Source organism: Micromys minutus (genome assembly GCF_963924665.1).
Source record: "Micromys minutus genome assembly, chromosome: 18".
Lineage (NCBI taxonomy): Eukaryota > Metazoa > Chordata > Mammalia > Rodentia > Muridae > Micromys > Micromys minutus.
The window spans coordinates 43,930,504-43,946,391 of NC_137953.1; the positions used below are offsets into that span (position 1 = coordinate 43,930,504).

Sequence of the window (15,888 nt, forward strand, 5' to 3'; positions counted from 1 at the left end):
AGTAACTTGTTAATCAATGTGACATTACACCGGTACAGTCAGAGATCTCTTATGCAAACATAACATGTAAAAACAATGTAGGCTTTAATTCCAGACATCTCCAGGGAGGTTTTCTTGTTCTTTTTTTTCTTTTTCTTTTTTTTTTTTTTTTTTTTTTGCGAGGCAGGGTCTCAAAAAACAGGAACTTACTTTATAGATTAGGTTAGTCTTCAACTCAGAGATCCTTCTGCCTCTGCCTCCCAAAAATCTAGGAGTAAATGTGTGAGCCAACATGTCCCACCTTTCAGAGAGGTTTACCTGAGGAAGAATCACCTTGAATGTGGCAAGTTTTATACCATAGGCTAGAGGCCTAGGCTGAATTTAAAGAGGAAGACAAGAAAGCAAACAAGCAGAGCACCACACTGTCTCCCTGCTTCCTGACTGCAGATTAATGGCATCACTTCTTACACTCCTTCTGCTGAGCCCTATCTGCCATGATAAACCTCCACAAACCATGGGAACTAAAACAAACTGTTCTTCCCTTGAAATGCATCTTACCCAGTAACCAATATACATATGGCACCACCAAATCCTACGGAAGTCACAAGTCTTTGTATTTCAAATTACAATAAAAGGACAGCTTGCATTTCACAAGACAAACCACTCTAAGCATGGTAACTTCACAAATCTAGACAGCAAAATAGGCTGCCCTGTATAACACAAGATTAAGTCATCTCCCCTCTGTCTCAGTTAGGGTTCATTGCTGTAAACAGACACCATGACCAAGGCAACTCTTAAAAAAACATTTCATTGGGGCGAGCTTACAGGTTCAGAGGCTCAGTCCACTATTAAAGACAGAAAGCATGGCAGTGTCCAGTCATGATGCTGGAGGAGATGAGAGTTCTACTTCTTGTTCTGAAGGCAGCTAAGACTAGCTCCCACATGGTTAGGAGGATAACTCTCATTGCCCACCCCCACAGTAACACACTTCCTCCAACAAGGACACACCTACTCCAACAAGGGAACACCTCCTAATAGTGCCACACTCTGGGACAAGTATATTCAAATCTATCTATGCTTGATTGATCTAAATATCTCCTTTCCAACACACTGAGTTTTAAAAAACCAAATCTTTTAGTTCCAGTTTGATACAAAGTGGAAAAGTTTTCAAACAAAATCAAAATCAAGAGTGAAAAATTTTGGGCTGGAGAAATGGCTCAGCAGTTAAGAGCACTGACTGAGTGCTCTTAACTCCAAAGGTCCTGAGTTCAATTCCCAGCAACCGCATGGTGGCTCAAAACCATCTATAATGGGATCTGATGCCCTCTTCTGGTGTGTCTGAAGACAGCTACGGTGTACTTATATAAAATGAATAAATCTTAAAAAAAAAAAAAGTGAAAAATTTTTTAATTTAAATAATAGTAGTTGATTGTGGTAGCACACATTTAATAGTCCCAGCACTTCAGAGGTAGAGCCAGGAGGATGAGAAGCTCAAGGACACCCTTAGCTACATAGTTTGGGGCCTATACTAGATACACGAGATCCTGTTTAAAAAAAGAAAGAACTAGAACTGTAGCTCCGTGGCAGAACCCTCCTCCGCTAGCACACATTGAGAAGACTCTAATTCAATCAATCATCAGCACCGCAAAAAAGAAACAGAATAGGTAGGACTGCCTATTGGAGTCTCACACTTCTGAACTCTTACACTGAAGGTTAAAGATCTGTCACTAGATCCACAAAAGGAAAGTAACCTATGAGCTTCTTTTCTGAGACAGCAAAAAACAGTGCATCTCAGTACTACTTCACAAAGTTATGAGGTGGATTGCTGCTGTTGTTTTTAAGACAGTCTCTCTATGCAGCTGTCCTCAACTCTACGTAGACTAGGCTGGTCCCAAACTATAGAGATCCTCTTACCTTCTAAGAGCTGGAAGGAGAAGTGCTAACACAAGCTGCTGTTCCTGGCTTACAATTTTTATCAAACAACTTGTATTTTCACATGTTCATATTTACACTTTCTCTTTCTGATTTAAAATCTGATATTTGAAAATAAACTCATTTGGGGCTAGAGAGATGGCTCAGTGATTAAGAACCCTGGATGTTCCTCCAAAAAAGCCTAGGTCCCATTCCTAGCATTCACATGATAACTAGAAACCATTCCTAACTCCGGGGAATTCTTGGATCTCAGGTCACATTAGACACACATGTGGAATACAGACAAATATTCAGGCAAAACATTCACACATAAAATAAGTCATCTAACAATTTTTAAAGGAAGAAAATAAATACATGATTGCTAGGTACAGTGGCATGGCCAGTTACTGCACACTTTCCTTAGGTTACCTGTCACATCGGGTAGCTGGGATATTCCCCTCAATGCCAGTGCCCAGGCAAGTCTAACAGTGGCCTGCAGCCCAGGAAGCTTCCAAGGCTGCGAGTCCTGGAGGCGCGAGTGAATTGTTGCAATGTACTGTCTCTCTGTCAGCAGTGGAAGGTGGTGAATCATATCTGAAAACACAAAATTAGACCACTTCACCAAAAAACAGCAGACATAAATTCTCACTTCTGTCACACATGGAAATCTAAAAGTCAAAAACATCATTTTCAAAAGGAATAATGACTAATTAGCATATTATTTGACATAAAAAAATCTGTATTACTGTTAAGTATTATATGCACAAAAAATAAAAAAGCAACCCTAAATTTCAGTTAATAACTTTCAATAGCTTTATAGAAAGCAGAAATTAGAGAAAAAAAAGCACTCACTGTATTTTCTATATAAGAATTCTGAAATATAAATAAATGTTCTCTAAAGATAAGGTGAATCATCTTGCGCACACACACAAAAAAAAACTATGTTAAAAAGAAAATAAAGATTCAATGTTTTCACAAGTTTTAAAAATGTGAATTAAGGAACAAAACAGGTAGCTGCAGTAAAGTCAGGCACGTGCACTCATGAACGCATTGCTGTTTATCCTGTAAAACAGTCATTTAAATCTCAAAAGAAACTAACTGCACATGAACAAAGCTGAGCACAGTAGTGCACACCTTTAATCCCAGCACTTTGGGGGGCAGAGGCCGGCAGATCTCTGTGAGTTCAAGGTTAGCCTGATCAACCTAGTAAGTTCTAGGATAGCTAGGGCTAAACAGAGGAACTGTCTCAAAAAACAAAACAAAGAACAAAAAACCATCAAGGCTAATTTGCTGTCGTTGCTATTAGGAAGCAAACTCAGTGCCTCGGGTATGGTAAGCAATTCCTCTATTACTGAGTTTTAACCACAGCCCTCAATTACATCACACATTTAAAAATGTTTCAAACTTGCCTGAATTGCACAAACAGAAACAAAGAAAAAAAATTGTATTTTTGGAAGTTAAAATATTATCCTTCTTGAACGTTCCCTCACAATGTAAAATGTTATTTTTGAAATTAAATATATTGATGGTTGGGTTAGCACATGCTGGGTATGTTGGTATATGCCTATAATCCCAGCATTCAGAAGACTAGAACAGGAAGCTCAGAGTTTGAGGCCAGACCAGCAAAATGGCTCAGTGGGTAACAGTGCTTGCTGCTAAACCTGGCAACCTAAGTTTACCTCCTGAAGTCATATACTGGAAGGAGACAATTGATCCTGAAAGTTGTCTTCTGGCACACACAAACACACAAATAAATAATATAACTAAAAAAAAAATTAGTTTAAGGCCAACCTAGACCATACAGTGAGACTCCAGGGGAAAAAAAAGAATTAAAAAAATATAAATGTCAGACCATAAGAAGCTCAAAAAAAAAAAAGAAAAAGAAAAAGAAAAAAGGTCAGAAAGTGGAAGCCTCAGTCCTTCTTAGAAAAATAAATAAATAAGTGTATAGCACCCTCTCAGAGTGTGGTACACCTAGACCTTAAATCATTAATAATTCAAGAGCTAAGAATGTAGCCTTGTGGCAATTCTTGGTATTTAAAAATCATTATGCTTAATCTTTACACACCAAGAAAACTTTGACTATTTCCAGATTACATCTTGTTTTACATGTACTTTATGCTCATTGTAACTAGTAAGATTTCAATGTATACTATCAAACCTTTAAAAAAAAAATCAAGTACAGACAAAAATATATTCATAGTTTTATGCAAAAAATGCTTTTAAAATCTGTACATTCATCTGTTTTCTAAAATAAAGTTGTTTAATTAAAAATATATATATATATAAATGTTGAAGGTGGAGAGATGGCTCAGCAGTTAAGAGCACTAGATACTCTTCCAGAGGAACTGGATTCAATTCCCAGCATTTAGATGGCAACTCTTATCCGTCTGTAATGCCAGTTACAGGGGGTCTGACACCCTCACGCAGACATACACACAGGTAAAAAAACACAAACATGCATAAGATAAAAATAAGTAAATAATTTTTTACAAAGATACAAATGTAAATCCAATACCATCTCGTTCCTCTGTGCTTTGTTCTATAAAGCTGGTATCAAAGCAATACAGAAGAGCCATAAGGAGCGCCAGATTTACTGCATCCAGGGAGCCGTTGGCCTCTACTGTCACTCTTTCCAAATGTCCAATGAGTAGGAGGGTGTCATCTTTGGCTAATGGTGACTGGCAAGCCCAGGCAAAAAGACTTTCAGCCAGAGACTGCCTGCACTCCTTGATGAGATCAGAAACCTACAAGCAACAGTACCATCGTGACAAAAGTTATAGCAAGAACAGGACAGGCACTACAAAATATAGAGCATCTTCTATAAGGGCTAACAGAATTAACTTATCTGAATCCGCAGGAGCTCCTAAAAATGCTGGAATTCTGAGCAAATTCTAGGGTTTAATCCTTAAGAAATCATGCTGACCAATTGCTTGAACAACTCATTTCAGGAAGAATTATAATAATTCAGGAAGACTCATCATAATCTGAGGCACAGCAACAAATGCAAGCCAATTCCATGAGCAGAGCAGTATACACATTTGAAATGCATTAATCCCAGAGGTAGTGGATCTCTGAGTTGAAGGCTAGCCTAGTCTACATAGCAAGTTCTAGACTAGTCTACTATTACACAGTGAGATTTTGCCTCAAATGAATAAATGAATGAATGAATAAATAAATAAAATTAAAAAACATTTACAATGATGATGAAACCCAGTGTTTTCATCCACCTAAATGAAATGAGTATTTTGTTATGACTTCTGTTCTACTATTGACAAAGACAACCTGAGTTCATGTTACAGAGCCCTTGCCTCTTTGCGGTGTTTCTCACTGCCCAAGCCTCTGTCTTTCTGTAGTTTCTCAAACTCATTATTCACATCAATCTGTGACACCAAAGTAAGAACTTTGTAAGTCAATCCTTGTTCCATCAGCTCATCTGTAAAGCGTGTTGTCATGGAAACCAGCTCTGGACTGCAAGGAAAAGAAATAAACAAAGCTATAGTGAATAAAAATACTGTTTTGACAATAGCCTATTACTGCAAACAACAAGGATGAATTATAGTCTTGTTCTTTTTACCCTTTCTAAATCACTGGAGTTAAATAAACCTCTGTGATTTTTCACTTGCAAGTAAGTCAGGTTTAAACTAACGTTATCACTCTGGAAAGAGCAATCTAGTGTATTATTGACCTGAAATCACAGTTTACTGGAACTGTATACACTAAGAAAAAACTGTTATTTCTAAAATTCAATTTCAAGTAATTTTATATGAACCCTGAAAGCCCCAAGGCAAACAGACCTGAGTTCTAATGTCCATGTCTTCCCTCGTCTAGACTGTATCAGGGCTTTGAGAGAATTAGCAATACACCGCTTTCCATCCCAGTACAACAGGACAGCTACCAATCCTCTGGTGAGGCCTGGGAAATGTGGTTGCTGATGCTCTCCTGGAAAAGGAATTGATTATTTAGCAATAAAGCTCAAATGTGTTTGAACTGTATGCCAAAGTGTATTCAAATCAGCAGGTCTCAACATTAAGGAGACCCTGAGGATCTCTACTCCCTGTATCATTCCTGGCATAGCAGACTCAAAAAGGCCCACCAACTATGTGACAGGGTGAACCCCATTAATACGAACAAGAAGCCCAGTCACACGGTGGTGCCTTTAACCCCAGCACTCAGCAGGCACTGGCAGGTAGATCTGAGTTCAAAGCCAGCTTTGTCTACAGTGAGTTCCAGGACAGGACAGGTCAGGGCTACACATAAAAACCCTGTCTCAATCAAACAAAAAAAGAACAAGGAATTCATTGCTTTCCCAACTCGATTTCACTTCTATGATTTCCTATGTTGGGCCTACTCTATCTCCACTCACACCAACTCTTGCAAATGTCTGCAAATTTCCTCCTTTCAGGGTCATTCTCTTCGACCCTGCACTGCCTGTCAAATCCATTTCTGCATCTATCTATCTTTCTTTCTTTCTTTTTCTCAAAGAATTATTTATGTATGAGAGTACACTGTAGCTATCTTCAGACACACTAGAGGAGAGCATCAGATCCTATTACAGATGGTTGTGAGCCACCATGTGGTTGCTGGGAATTGAACTTAGGACTTCTGGAAGAGCAGTCAGTGCTCTTAACCACTGAGCCCTCCAGCCCTTTCCATGTCTTTCTTAAATCACCAGACTGTGCTCCTTTATACTAAATGAGGCTTCATTCATCTTCATTTTACAGCAGTCCTGCCACAGAATCTAGAGCATGGTAAATACAGTGGACATGTTTGTTAAGTCAAAGTTCTAGGCTGGGAACAGCTCAGTGGTACAGTGCTTGCCTACCAAGCACAAGGCTCTAGTTCTATCTCCAGCATTGCCAGGATAAAAAATCTGAAATAAATTTAAATCTCAAGTATGTCCAGTTAGCATCCCCTCACATAAGAGAAAACTACCTTCCTCATCTTCAATAACTAATTTCCTTTGGTCAAAAAGGATCTCGGTAGTTACATAGTATATTTAAAGAAACTAAACAACCATTCAACTAAGATGTATGTATTTTCTTCACATGGCTCCTTTGTGATCATTTGAACTGCTTCTTTTATGAAAATACTGATTCTATGTAGCAGCCACAAGTGACTTCTAAAGCATTTGGGGTGAGTCTCTCCATTCTCCCTCATCCACCATGCCCAGTCACAGCAGTCTTTCTCCTCTAAACACACATTCACTCAGACTGAATGACATGTTCCTTGTGCCTTTATCAGCCTTCCCCAACAAGTCTGGGTAGCTGGCATGGCATCTAAACATGATTCAGGTGGACGTCAAATGTCCTCCCTTCAGAAAGGCCTTGACGAAGCCCACTAATCAGCACTACCCCCTGCACGACAGTACTTGCCTTGAGCCATGCAGTCTAGAGGTGCAACGTCATCTTTGCTGGTAAATTACTACTCAAGGCCCACCTTAAGGCAAGTCACCAACAACTGGGACTACTTAAGCTTACCTTTTAAAACAACACAAATTAAGTATTTTGAATTGTTCTGTCAAATAAATTACACCTTTAAAAACAATCTGTTGTGGGGTTAGACAGATGGCTCAGCAGTTAAGAGCACTTCCCAGCACCCACAAAGTGGCTCATAACCACCTGTAACTCTGGTTCTGGAGGATTCAATACCCTCTTCTGACCTCCCATAGCTCCTGAATGAGTATGATGCATGTACATACATCGGCACACACACATATGCATAAAATAAGTAAATAAACATTTAAACCCATTTATTACCCAAACAATAAAAAGTCCAAGTTAGGGGGCTGGAGAGATGGCTCAGCATTTAAGAGCACTGACTGCTCTTCCAGAGGTCCTGAGTTCAATTCCCAGCAACCACATGGTGGCTCTCAACCATCTGTAATGGATCCGATACCCTCTTCTGGTGTGTCTGAGGACAGTAACAGTGTGCTCATATACATGAAATAAATAAATGTTTAAAAGGAAAAAGAAGTCCAAGTTAGGGGTTCATAGCTTCATGATTCTGACTACATACCATACTTTCAGCTAAATGTCAACTTACCAGCAAGGAGAAGCTCAACAGCTGACAATTCCCCAATATCAAAAAGGTCACTGATGATAAATGCTTCTTTAATGAGCTGCTCAGGGAGAAGTCTAGTTCCTTGTTGCCCCTGAATGGCGACACCCTCTGAACTGGCTTTCTGAATCTTTTCATGCTGTTGAACATTTTTTGGCTAAAATGATAAAATTATAAACAAGTAATGAAAACAGTGTTCCTAGCAGAGTTCAGTGCATAGCAATGCAGCCTTGTTTGCCATGGCAGGGCAGGCCTCTAATCCTAAATTTCAATGCCAGGCATTGTAATACCTGGAACCCACAGAATGAAAAAACACAGAATCAACCACCAAAAGCTATCCTCTGACTTCACTTACACTGTACATAGCACACACGATAAAGTGAGATGGAAATGTCTGCGCATATGTATAATTCCAGCCAGTGTCTGAGGCAGGAGGATAAGTCACCCTGAGCTACTTGAGTTCCAGGCCAGCCTTAGATACAGAGATGAGTGGGATGGTACCTCCAAAACAAACAAACAAAACAGGCTGGGGCGGGGAACAAACAGAAAATTGCCCAAGAGCAAGGCAAAGAGTCCCTACAGTTTACACTGCACTACAGAGACTTCAAACGCACAATGTGTCTGGAAATAAGTAACTAGTGAAGGTTATGTGTACTGTCAATTATAAGCCAGTTCTAAGGCATTTTGTGGGACATACTGCATTTCCTAAATCATATTCAAACACTACATTCTCTGCTTAGCTGGAGATAAATTCAACAGTAAGTTCTATAAAAAATAAATAATAATTGCTTAATAAATTGCTTGGAGGATGAGCATTTTTTTAAAACTTGATTTACTAGTGTAGTTCAAGCAACATGTTTACACAAAGAGTTCACGTGTCCTTTACTTTTTAAAAAGACATACAAAACAGGGTTAAAGTTGACAAGTAAATCTCCTACCACCTTGCCTGAGAGCCCAAGTTCGAGCCCTGGGTCCCACACAATGAGAGGAAAGGGAACTGACTCCTGCAAGCCGTTGTGGGTACCAGGCAAGACATGCCCATGCCATCGAGTAACTGATTAACAAAAATAAAAACATACATGTATCTAAAAAGATCACCACTCTCCAGATTTATTAAAAACAAACAAACACACACATAAATCTAAGAAGCAAAGAATATTTCCTACTGGGTTCTTAAATAGTGAGATGAAGTCAGGTTTGTGTTTCTTCAAAATCATGTCAAGAAGATGGATGGCTTCAGGCTGTCTTCTCCAGAGAGCACTTCCGACTGTCTGCCAAATGTCTTTGTAGGGTCCCCATAGGCTGGCAGCTTGAAAGAAGAAAGAGTGGTGTGAGATACATGCTATCCACACATCAGCCACACTCACACCCACTCTTTAGTAAATGGTTACCAAAGGAAGGGCTAATGTCCACTTGTAATATAAAAACTTACATGCACTAGGCAAAAACACAACAGTATAATTTATTAGAATGCTTTGGCAACAATATAAACTTGCTTTCTAACAACATAAAAATCAAGTAAACCCAAACTAAAGTGCACAGCCAGCTGAACCTGGTGTGACTACTTCATAACCTAGGTGAGCTTCAGAGAGAAATCCCTCTCTCCTTTAGTTCCCCTTCATAGAAAGCAGGAGGGCAGAGCATGGTGGCACACCTCTTCAATCGCTGCACTTAGTGTACAGACAGGCTGAGCTCTTTAAACTCAAGGCCAGCCTAGTCTACAGAGATAGTTCCAGCCCAGCAAAGACTGATTACTGAGCCTCGACTCAAAACAAAAAGAAAAAGACAGCCTAATGGGTGAAGAGCTGGCTCAGTGATTTACAGTGATGCTCTGGCAGAAGAGTTTGGTTCCCAGCACCCACAGGGAGGGTCACAACCATCCTTAACCCTTCTTCTGACCTCCAAGGGTTCCAGCATACATGTGGTACACAGTCAAAACACACACACACACACACAATTAAACTAAAATTTAAAAAACAAAACTAGCCAGGAACATTACCCACTCCTAAGGCTTACAGTTCTTGGTATTTCCTTCTTTCGGTTTTTTTTGTTTGTTTGTTTGTTTTGTTTTGTATTGTTTCTTGAGATAGTTTCTATAGCCCAGGCTAGTCTGAAACCTACTTCATGCTCCCTAGTGCCAGAACTACAGGCCTGTGCACACACACTCAGCAGTTTACAAGTTTAGAAGTTTTTTAAAGAAAGTAAATAAAGCACACAGCATTATACCTCTGTATCATAGACACTTAACAAAGGTGCATTTCCTTTTCCCCCTAATACTGTGAAAAGCAGATTTTGTGAAAACGTTTTGTTTATCTAGGAAACTGAAAGACATACTTTGTTTTAGCTGGGACACTATTCTAAAATGCAAAGAAACATTAAGGACTTTTATGATCCTTACTAAACTTTTGCTGTGCAGCTTAGCATGGCCCAGATTTACATGTATGGCTGTTATCTTACAAAACCTGGTCACTATATCTTCCTGTTCTGCAAATGCAAAAACCAAGACAGTTGAAACACACAGGCAAAGTGACACCAGAGCTGTCCATCTGAAAGTGACCAGTCCATTCCTTAACCAGTGGGTTATACCACCTCTATACATCATACTTGGCAAGTCAATGTGTTTCAGAAGACAAATAAGGAATGTCAAAAATATCTAGCAAAGAGCACAGTAAGTGAAGAAGTTAAGATTGATCTAAGTAAGCCTGCTTGAACCCATCGACACCGTTTATTAAAAACTCAGTGAGACTTAAACCACAGGAAATAAAACAAACAAGTCAGGTTTTATAAGTGTTGACAAGTGAGGCTCTGAATGAAGCTCAATTGCAGAGCACATGCTTAGCATGTGTGGGGCCTTGGACTCAAGCCAGTCCACACGCATAAACACAATTAGGTTTAGGAGACTAACAGAACATATGAACAGGAGAGCCTAGGGCCACAAGCATTATCTTAGCAGTCAAAGGCATGATTCTCGAGCACAAGGCTCAATCTTCAGGACCAGAAAGCGCTCCATCTGGTCTTCTGTATGAGGATGAGAGAGAAGGGAGTCAACACATCTCAATCATCCAACTCCCTGCTGTGCTTCTCCTACTTCAATCTGCCAATCTCTGGCTAAAAGTATAGCTTCTCAGCCAGATGTGGTGGATGACAAGTACCTGTAATAAATCCCCAACTACTTGGACAGCTGAGGCAAGAGATGGAGTCCCTGAGTGAGATATACCTGGACAACACAGCAATGTTCCACCTCAAAACTAACTGTAAGTCATCATGTGAATTTCTACAGTGAAGATCCTGCTGACTTTAGTGTCCATGCACATATACTGCTACCAGCAGTACATGAGCATGCTGGCTTACCTATGTGTCTTTCCTAAATTTGAATAAAGAAGTCCATGAACAGGTCCTAATTATAACTAAGCACACTGGCAAATGTCACTTCTGGGCCTGCCAAAATGATGTCCTGTCTCTTGACCCTGGTAACTTCCCTAGGATTGTTGTGGGGGGGTTGTTTTTGTTTTGTTTTGTTTTGCCTCTCTCTGTGAAGGTAAAGGACAGCATAGGTTTGAGCTTTGGATTGCAGCACAGACTAAAAAAAAGCAACATGAGTCTCAAAAAGTTTCAGACTCTCAAGGTTGATCTCAGGGTTGCTCAACCAGGAACTCCAAACACACACACACACACACACACACACACACACACACACACACACACACACACACAAAACCTATCAGCTATAAGTGAGGTTCAACATGTAGTCTGTGACCCAAAAACAAAACAAAGCCAAACAGACAACTAGCACGGTGAGCAATGGTACTGTAGTGTGTGAGCGCTGGAACAGGAGTTCGAGAAAGCCAAACTAAGGTGAGGGCAGTAGACTAGTGAGGAAACACCTAGAGTAGAAAGAATGAGAGCTAGCAACTGAGTGGGCACAGGATACAAAGGGAGTCTCAAAACTGGAGCTCATTGTAGAACTCAAAGCCCTGGATCAATCCCTGATGGGGCAACAAGAGTTCTAGACAAACTAGAAAGTCTTATCACAGAGATTTCAGAAATCTTTTTTTTTAATTGAACAACTTTATTTTAAAAAGCAAAGATAAATGTACAGATTTTAAGCATTTTTGCATAAAAGTATACGAATACATTTTTGTCAGTACTTGGTTTTTTTAAAGGTTTGATAGAGTGCATTAAGATCTTACTAGTTACAATGAGCATAAAGTACATGTAAAACAAGATGTAACCTGGAATTAGTCAAAGTAGATTTCAGAAGTCTTATAAAGAGCTAAAACAAACCAACCAGTCATGAAAGCACAAACATATCTATAATCCCAATACTCTGAAGGCTGGGGTGGGAGGTTCAAAAACGTGAGGATAGACGAGGCCAGAATATTAGACACCCCAAGTTAACTCTCTACCCTTAGGATACTCCATATACACTAGAGGGCAGAAGAGACAGCTCAGAAGTTACAGTGCTTAAAGCTCCAGCATCCATCCAGAAAGTTCATACAAGTCTGTAATTCCAGCTCCAGGGACTGCAAAGCTCTCTCTGGTTTCTGCTGGTGACTGTGCGTGTGTGCACACACAAGCACACGTGCGCGCACACACACACACAAAGCCAAAAATATTCTAAAAGATTTCTGAAGAACTAATAACTATCTTTGTATTACACATGATTGGTATACAAATTCAGTAAATCACAAAGACAAGTTCCATTTTTTCCTCTTAATGAGTCAAACAATAAGAAATCAAAAATATATGCACACAAATCACATGCACTCACATACACAATCCATGATGAACATCAACAAGTTCAAGTGCACAAAAATCACCTACAGTTTCCCAACTTCAGTAAATATCCCTTTACTAGTAACAGATGAAAAGTAATGTTTTTTTCAAAACCTCTAGTATGTACTTTAACACATTTATTTCCTTTAATGTTTTGGGATACTTCCTGTATATCACATTTAACCACTCATCATATATGAGACATTGTTAAGTTCAGTTTAATAAAGAAACAAACGCAATAGCCTAAGTGATCTGAAGAAAATCAAATCAAGAGGGTACATGTTAAGGGTATTTGACCTAGCCAGAGAGGTCAGAGCAGAGAAGGATTTAGCCTGAGCTAATATCTGAAACATGAAAGGCTTGCTTTTCAAACATTTTAGTAGTGCATTTATTTAACTAACTACTTTGGGGGGTGGGAAACAAGCACAATGTGATGTCATAAAGTTGTGCTTAAAAGCAGTAATTGTTTAATTTTGGAGAAATTGTTTAACCAGTGGAAGTCTTTGCTACCAAACTAATATTTAATTCCACTACTCCAAATATATAAATGAAACACACACACACACACACACACACACACACACACACACACAGAGGGTATAAAGGGTTTAAATGAGATATAGCAAGTCTAACACTTGTTCTGATGAATAGACACAGTACTAACTAAATCACCACAGCCTCTCGTTTTTCTAGCCTTGGCAACTGCCATCCTAATTCTACTTTTTTTTCTCCTTTAGTTTAGCTACACTAGGTTAAGCATCGTTGTGCGCGTATTGTGTTTGTGTGTATTGCCCTCAAAGATCACACACATACAGGTGACTGGATTTCCTTTTTAATACTGAGTAATATTCCTTTGTGTGCTCACCATGATTTGTTTATCCATCCACTCATCATCCATTATCTATGGATGCTTCAGTTCTTCCCAAAGGTAACAAAAAAAAAAAAAAAAAAAAAAAAACAACTCCCTTGACGCCTGGCTTTTTAAGATGCTTTCTTTTCTTGCTGCCAAGTAAAGCTCTCCTATTCAAAGTATACTCCAGGCAGCTATTGACAACTATTTTCTTCTGTCATTTGTTTGTGTTTAATGATAACTCAGGATGTTATGTGCTAAAAATGTATGTAACACAACTATAACTCGGAAGCCTTGCTTTTAAAACACTTAGTGGTACGTTTATATAACTGCTGGGGGGTGGGGCGGCAAGCATGATATGATGTCATAAAGTTGTGCTTAAAAGCATTAACAGTTTAATTTTGGAGAAATTGTTTAACTACTGGAAGTCTTTGCTTCTAAATTAAGTCTGAGATATTTAACTGCACTACTCAAATACATAAATGAAACACACGCACGCCAGGTATGAAGGGATTAAATGACAGAAAGCAAGTCTAACACTTGTTCCAGTGAGAAGATGTAGTAGGCTGTCAATGAACAGAAACTTTCATTCCTACAAAACAACTTACAGTATCACTTCTGAGATGGTTTAAGGTACAAATATATTGGTAAACTGGCAAGAACCAGTACCAAAACCAGTTTAAAAAACAAAAACTATGTACTCATGAATCGAGTGTCTAAATCCGTTTTCAGGAGTGCCACACCTCGTACAAAACGTTTGACATCTATGTCCTCCCTACTAAGGACCAGCACTGTGTTCCAGGAACCATGACAAGTCAAAAATCCATCCTCTTCTTCGAGCATCTCTGGAGGGTTCCAATCACCAAAGATGCCCCACCCCCAGCTCTTCCACAGCGTTGCCACTATCCAGAGTGGCCGTGACAATGGTGCGGGCCGGACCGCACCCGCAGAGTCGGGAGGCATGTGCTGAGCCCGTGGCACCGCCTCGCCGGGCACCTTCTGTAACGTCCACGCGGCCCGCAAGACCCCTCACCCCGGGTCCCAAGACCGGCCCACGGCCCGCTTTGAGACCAGCTTCCTTCTAGCCTCGGCTGGGCCTCACAGCCCGGGACTTGAGCCGTACCTTGGCGAAAGATGGCCTGCCTACACCTGAAGGATACTCCGGGGAGGAAGTGGCTCCGGGACCGCGCGCCCGGCTGCCCCGGACCCCGCCGCTCCGCCTCCCCTTCAAACACCGGTTTCCAGGGCAAAGCTGTGGCCGCGCCGCGCGCCATTCAAACCGAGGCGGCGCGGGTCTGCAGGCCGGAACCCTGCGAAAGCAGGCCCTGCGCACAAACTCGCGCCCTCACTCCGAACGGCCAGACCGCACGAGCGCTCCCCTCACACCGGCCCCGCCCCCCGTGGGTCCCCGTGGGTCGCTCACGGCCCGACCGCGCTTACCCGAATTTACCGCCAACAGCGCCGCCATCTTGGAGGAGGACTGAGAGAGCGCTCCTGCCGCAGGGAGGACCCCGGGCCGGAGGGCCTGCCCATGTCAACGCCTGAACGCAAAGGCGTCCCGAGGGTCTCCGAGAACCCCAGACGAGGGTCGAGCATGTGAACACAAGGCTCCCCACCCTGCTCTAGCCTAGGGCCATGGAGTCTAACCGCGACCATTACCGTTAAAATAAGGCGAGGGCAACCGGTTCGAAGTCTAATCGTGCAGTGCATCATGGGACTCGTAGTTTATTTCTAGTGAGCCTTGAAGTTGACTAGTATGGAAAAAAAACGTAAATCACTGAAATAAAAAAAAAAAAAAAAACCTTCATTTCAAAGTAAATTTCATTTGAATAGCTTCCTTACCTTGAAAGAGTAGAGCGAAGTGAGTCTAAGTGATTAGGGAGTTTCTATTTAGTAAATATATTCTGTAGACATAATCACATTGTATTAATGACTATCTCAGACAGCTACAAAACTTAGTCACCCATTGCTTCCTCACTCCCAACAGGTTATATTGAGTCAATTTTGACTAAGTAATCAAAATTACTAAACCCGTTTGTTAAATTTAAATTTGCTAATGTATCGGGTTTCACAAGTGTTTTTTTTTTTTTTTTACAGTATTGGGGATTGAACCCGGGGCCTGGTTCGTGCTCATCAAGTACTAACCAACGAGCTATATCTGAAGTCTTAAAAAAAAAATTCTTTTAGGTAGGGTGCGGGGACTGGTGGTGCATGCCTTGATCCCAGCACTCAAGAGGCATTTCTGAGTCGGAGGCCGTCCTGGTCTATAGAGTGAGTACGAGGAAAGCCAGAACTACATAGTGAGATGCTGT

The 15,888-nt window shown here is 40.6% G+C and overlaps 1 protein-coding gene across 1 annotated transcript in view; it reads right to left on the minus strand.

The window, feature by feature from the left end:
- NUP205 (nucleoporin 205) overlaps positions 1-15,044 on the minus strand; it is a gene marked incomplete at its 5' end in the record, with an annotated part of 63,306 nt that extends 48,262 nt beyond the window's left edge. The window contains 7 exons of the mRNA XM_080932078.1: positions 2,320-2,484; positions 4,409-4,637; positions 5,202-5,361; positions 5,688-5,832; positions 7,936-8,107; positions 9,117-9,259; positions 15,017-15,044. Of these exons, the coding sequence (XP_080788204.1) occupies positions 2,320-2,484; positions 4,409-4,637; positions 5,202-5,361; positions 5,688-5,832; positions 7,936-8,107; positions 9,117-9,259; positions 15,017-15,044 (1,042 nt within the window). The remainder of the gene's footprint in view (positions 1-2,319; positions 2,485-4,408; positions 4,638-5,201; positions 5,362-5,687; positions 5,833-7,935; positions 8,108-9,116; positions 9,260-15,016) is intronic.
- Positions 15,045-15,888: the final 844 nt, after the last annotated feature.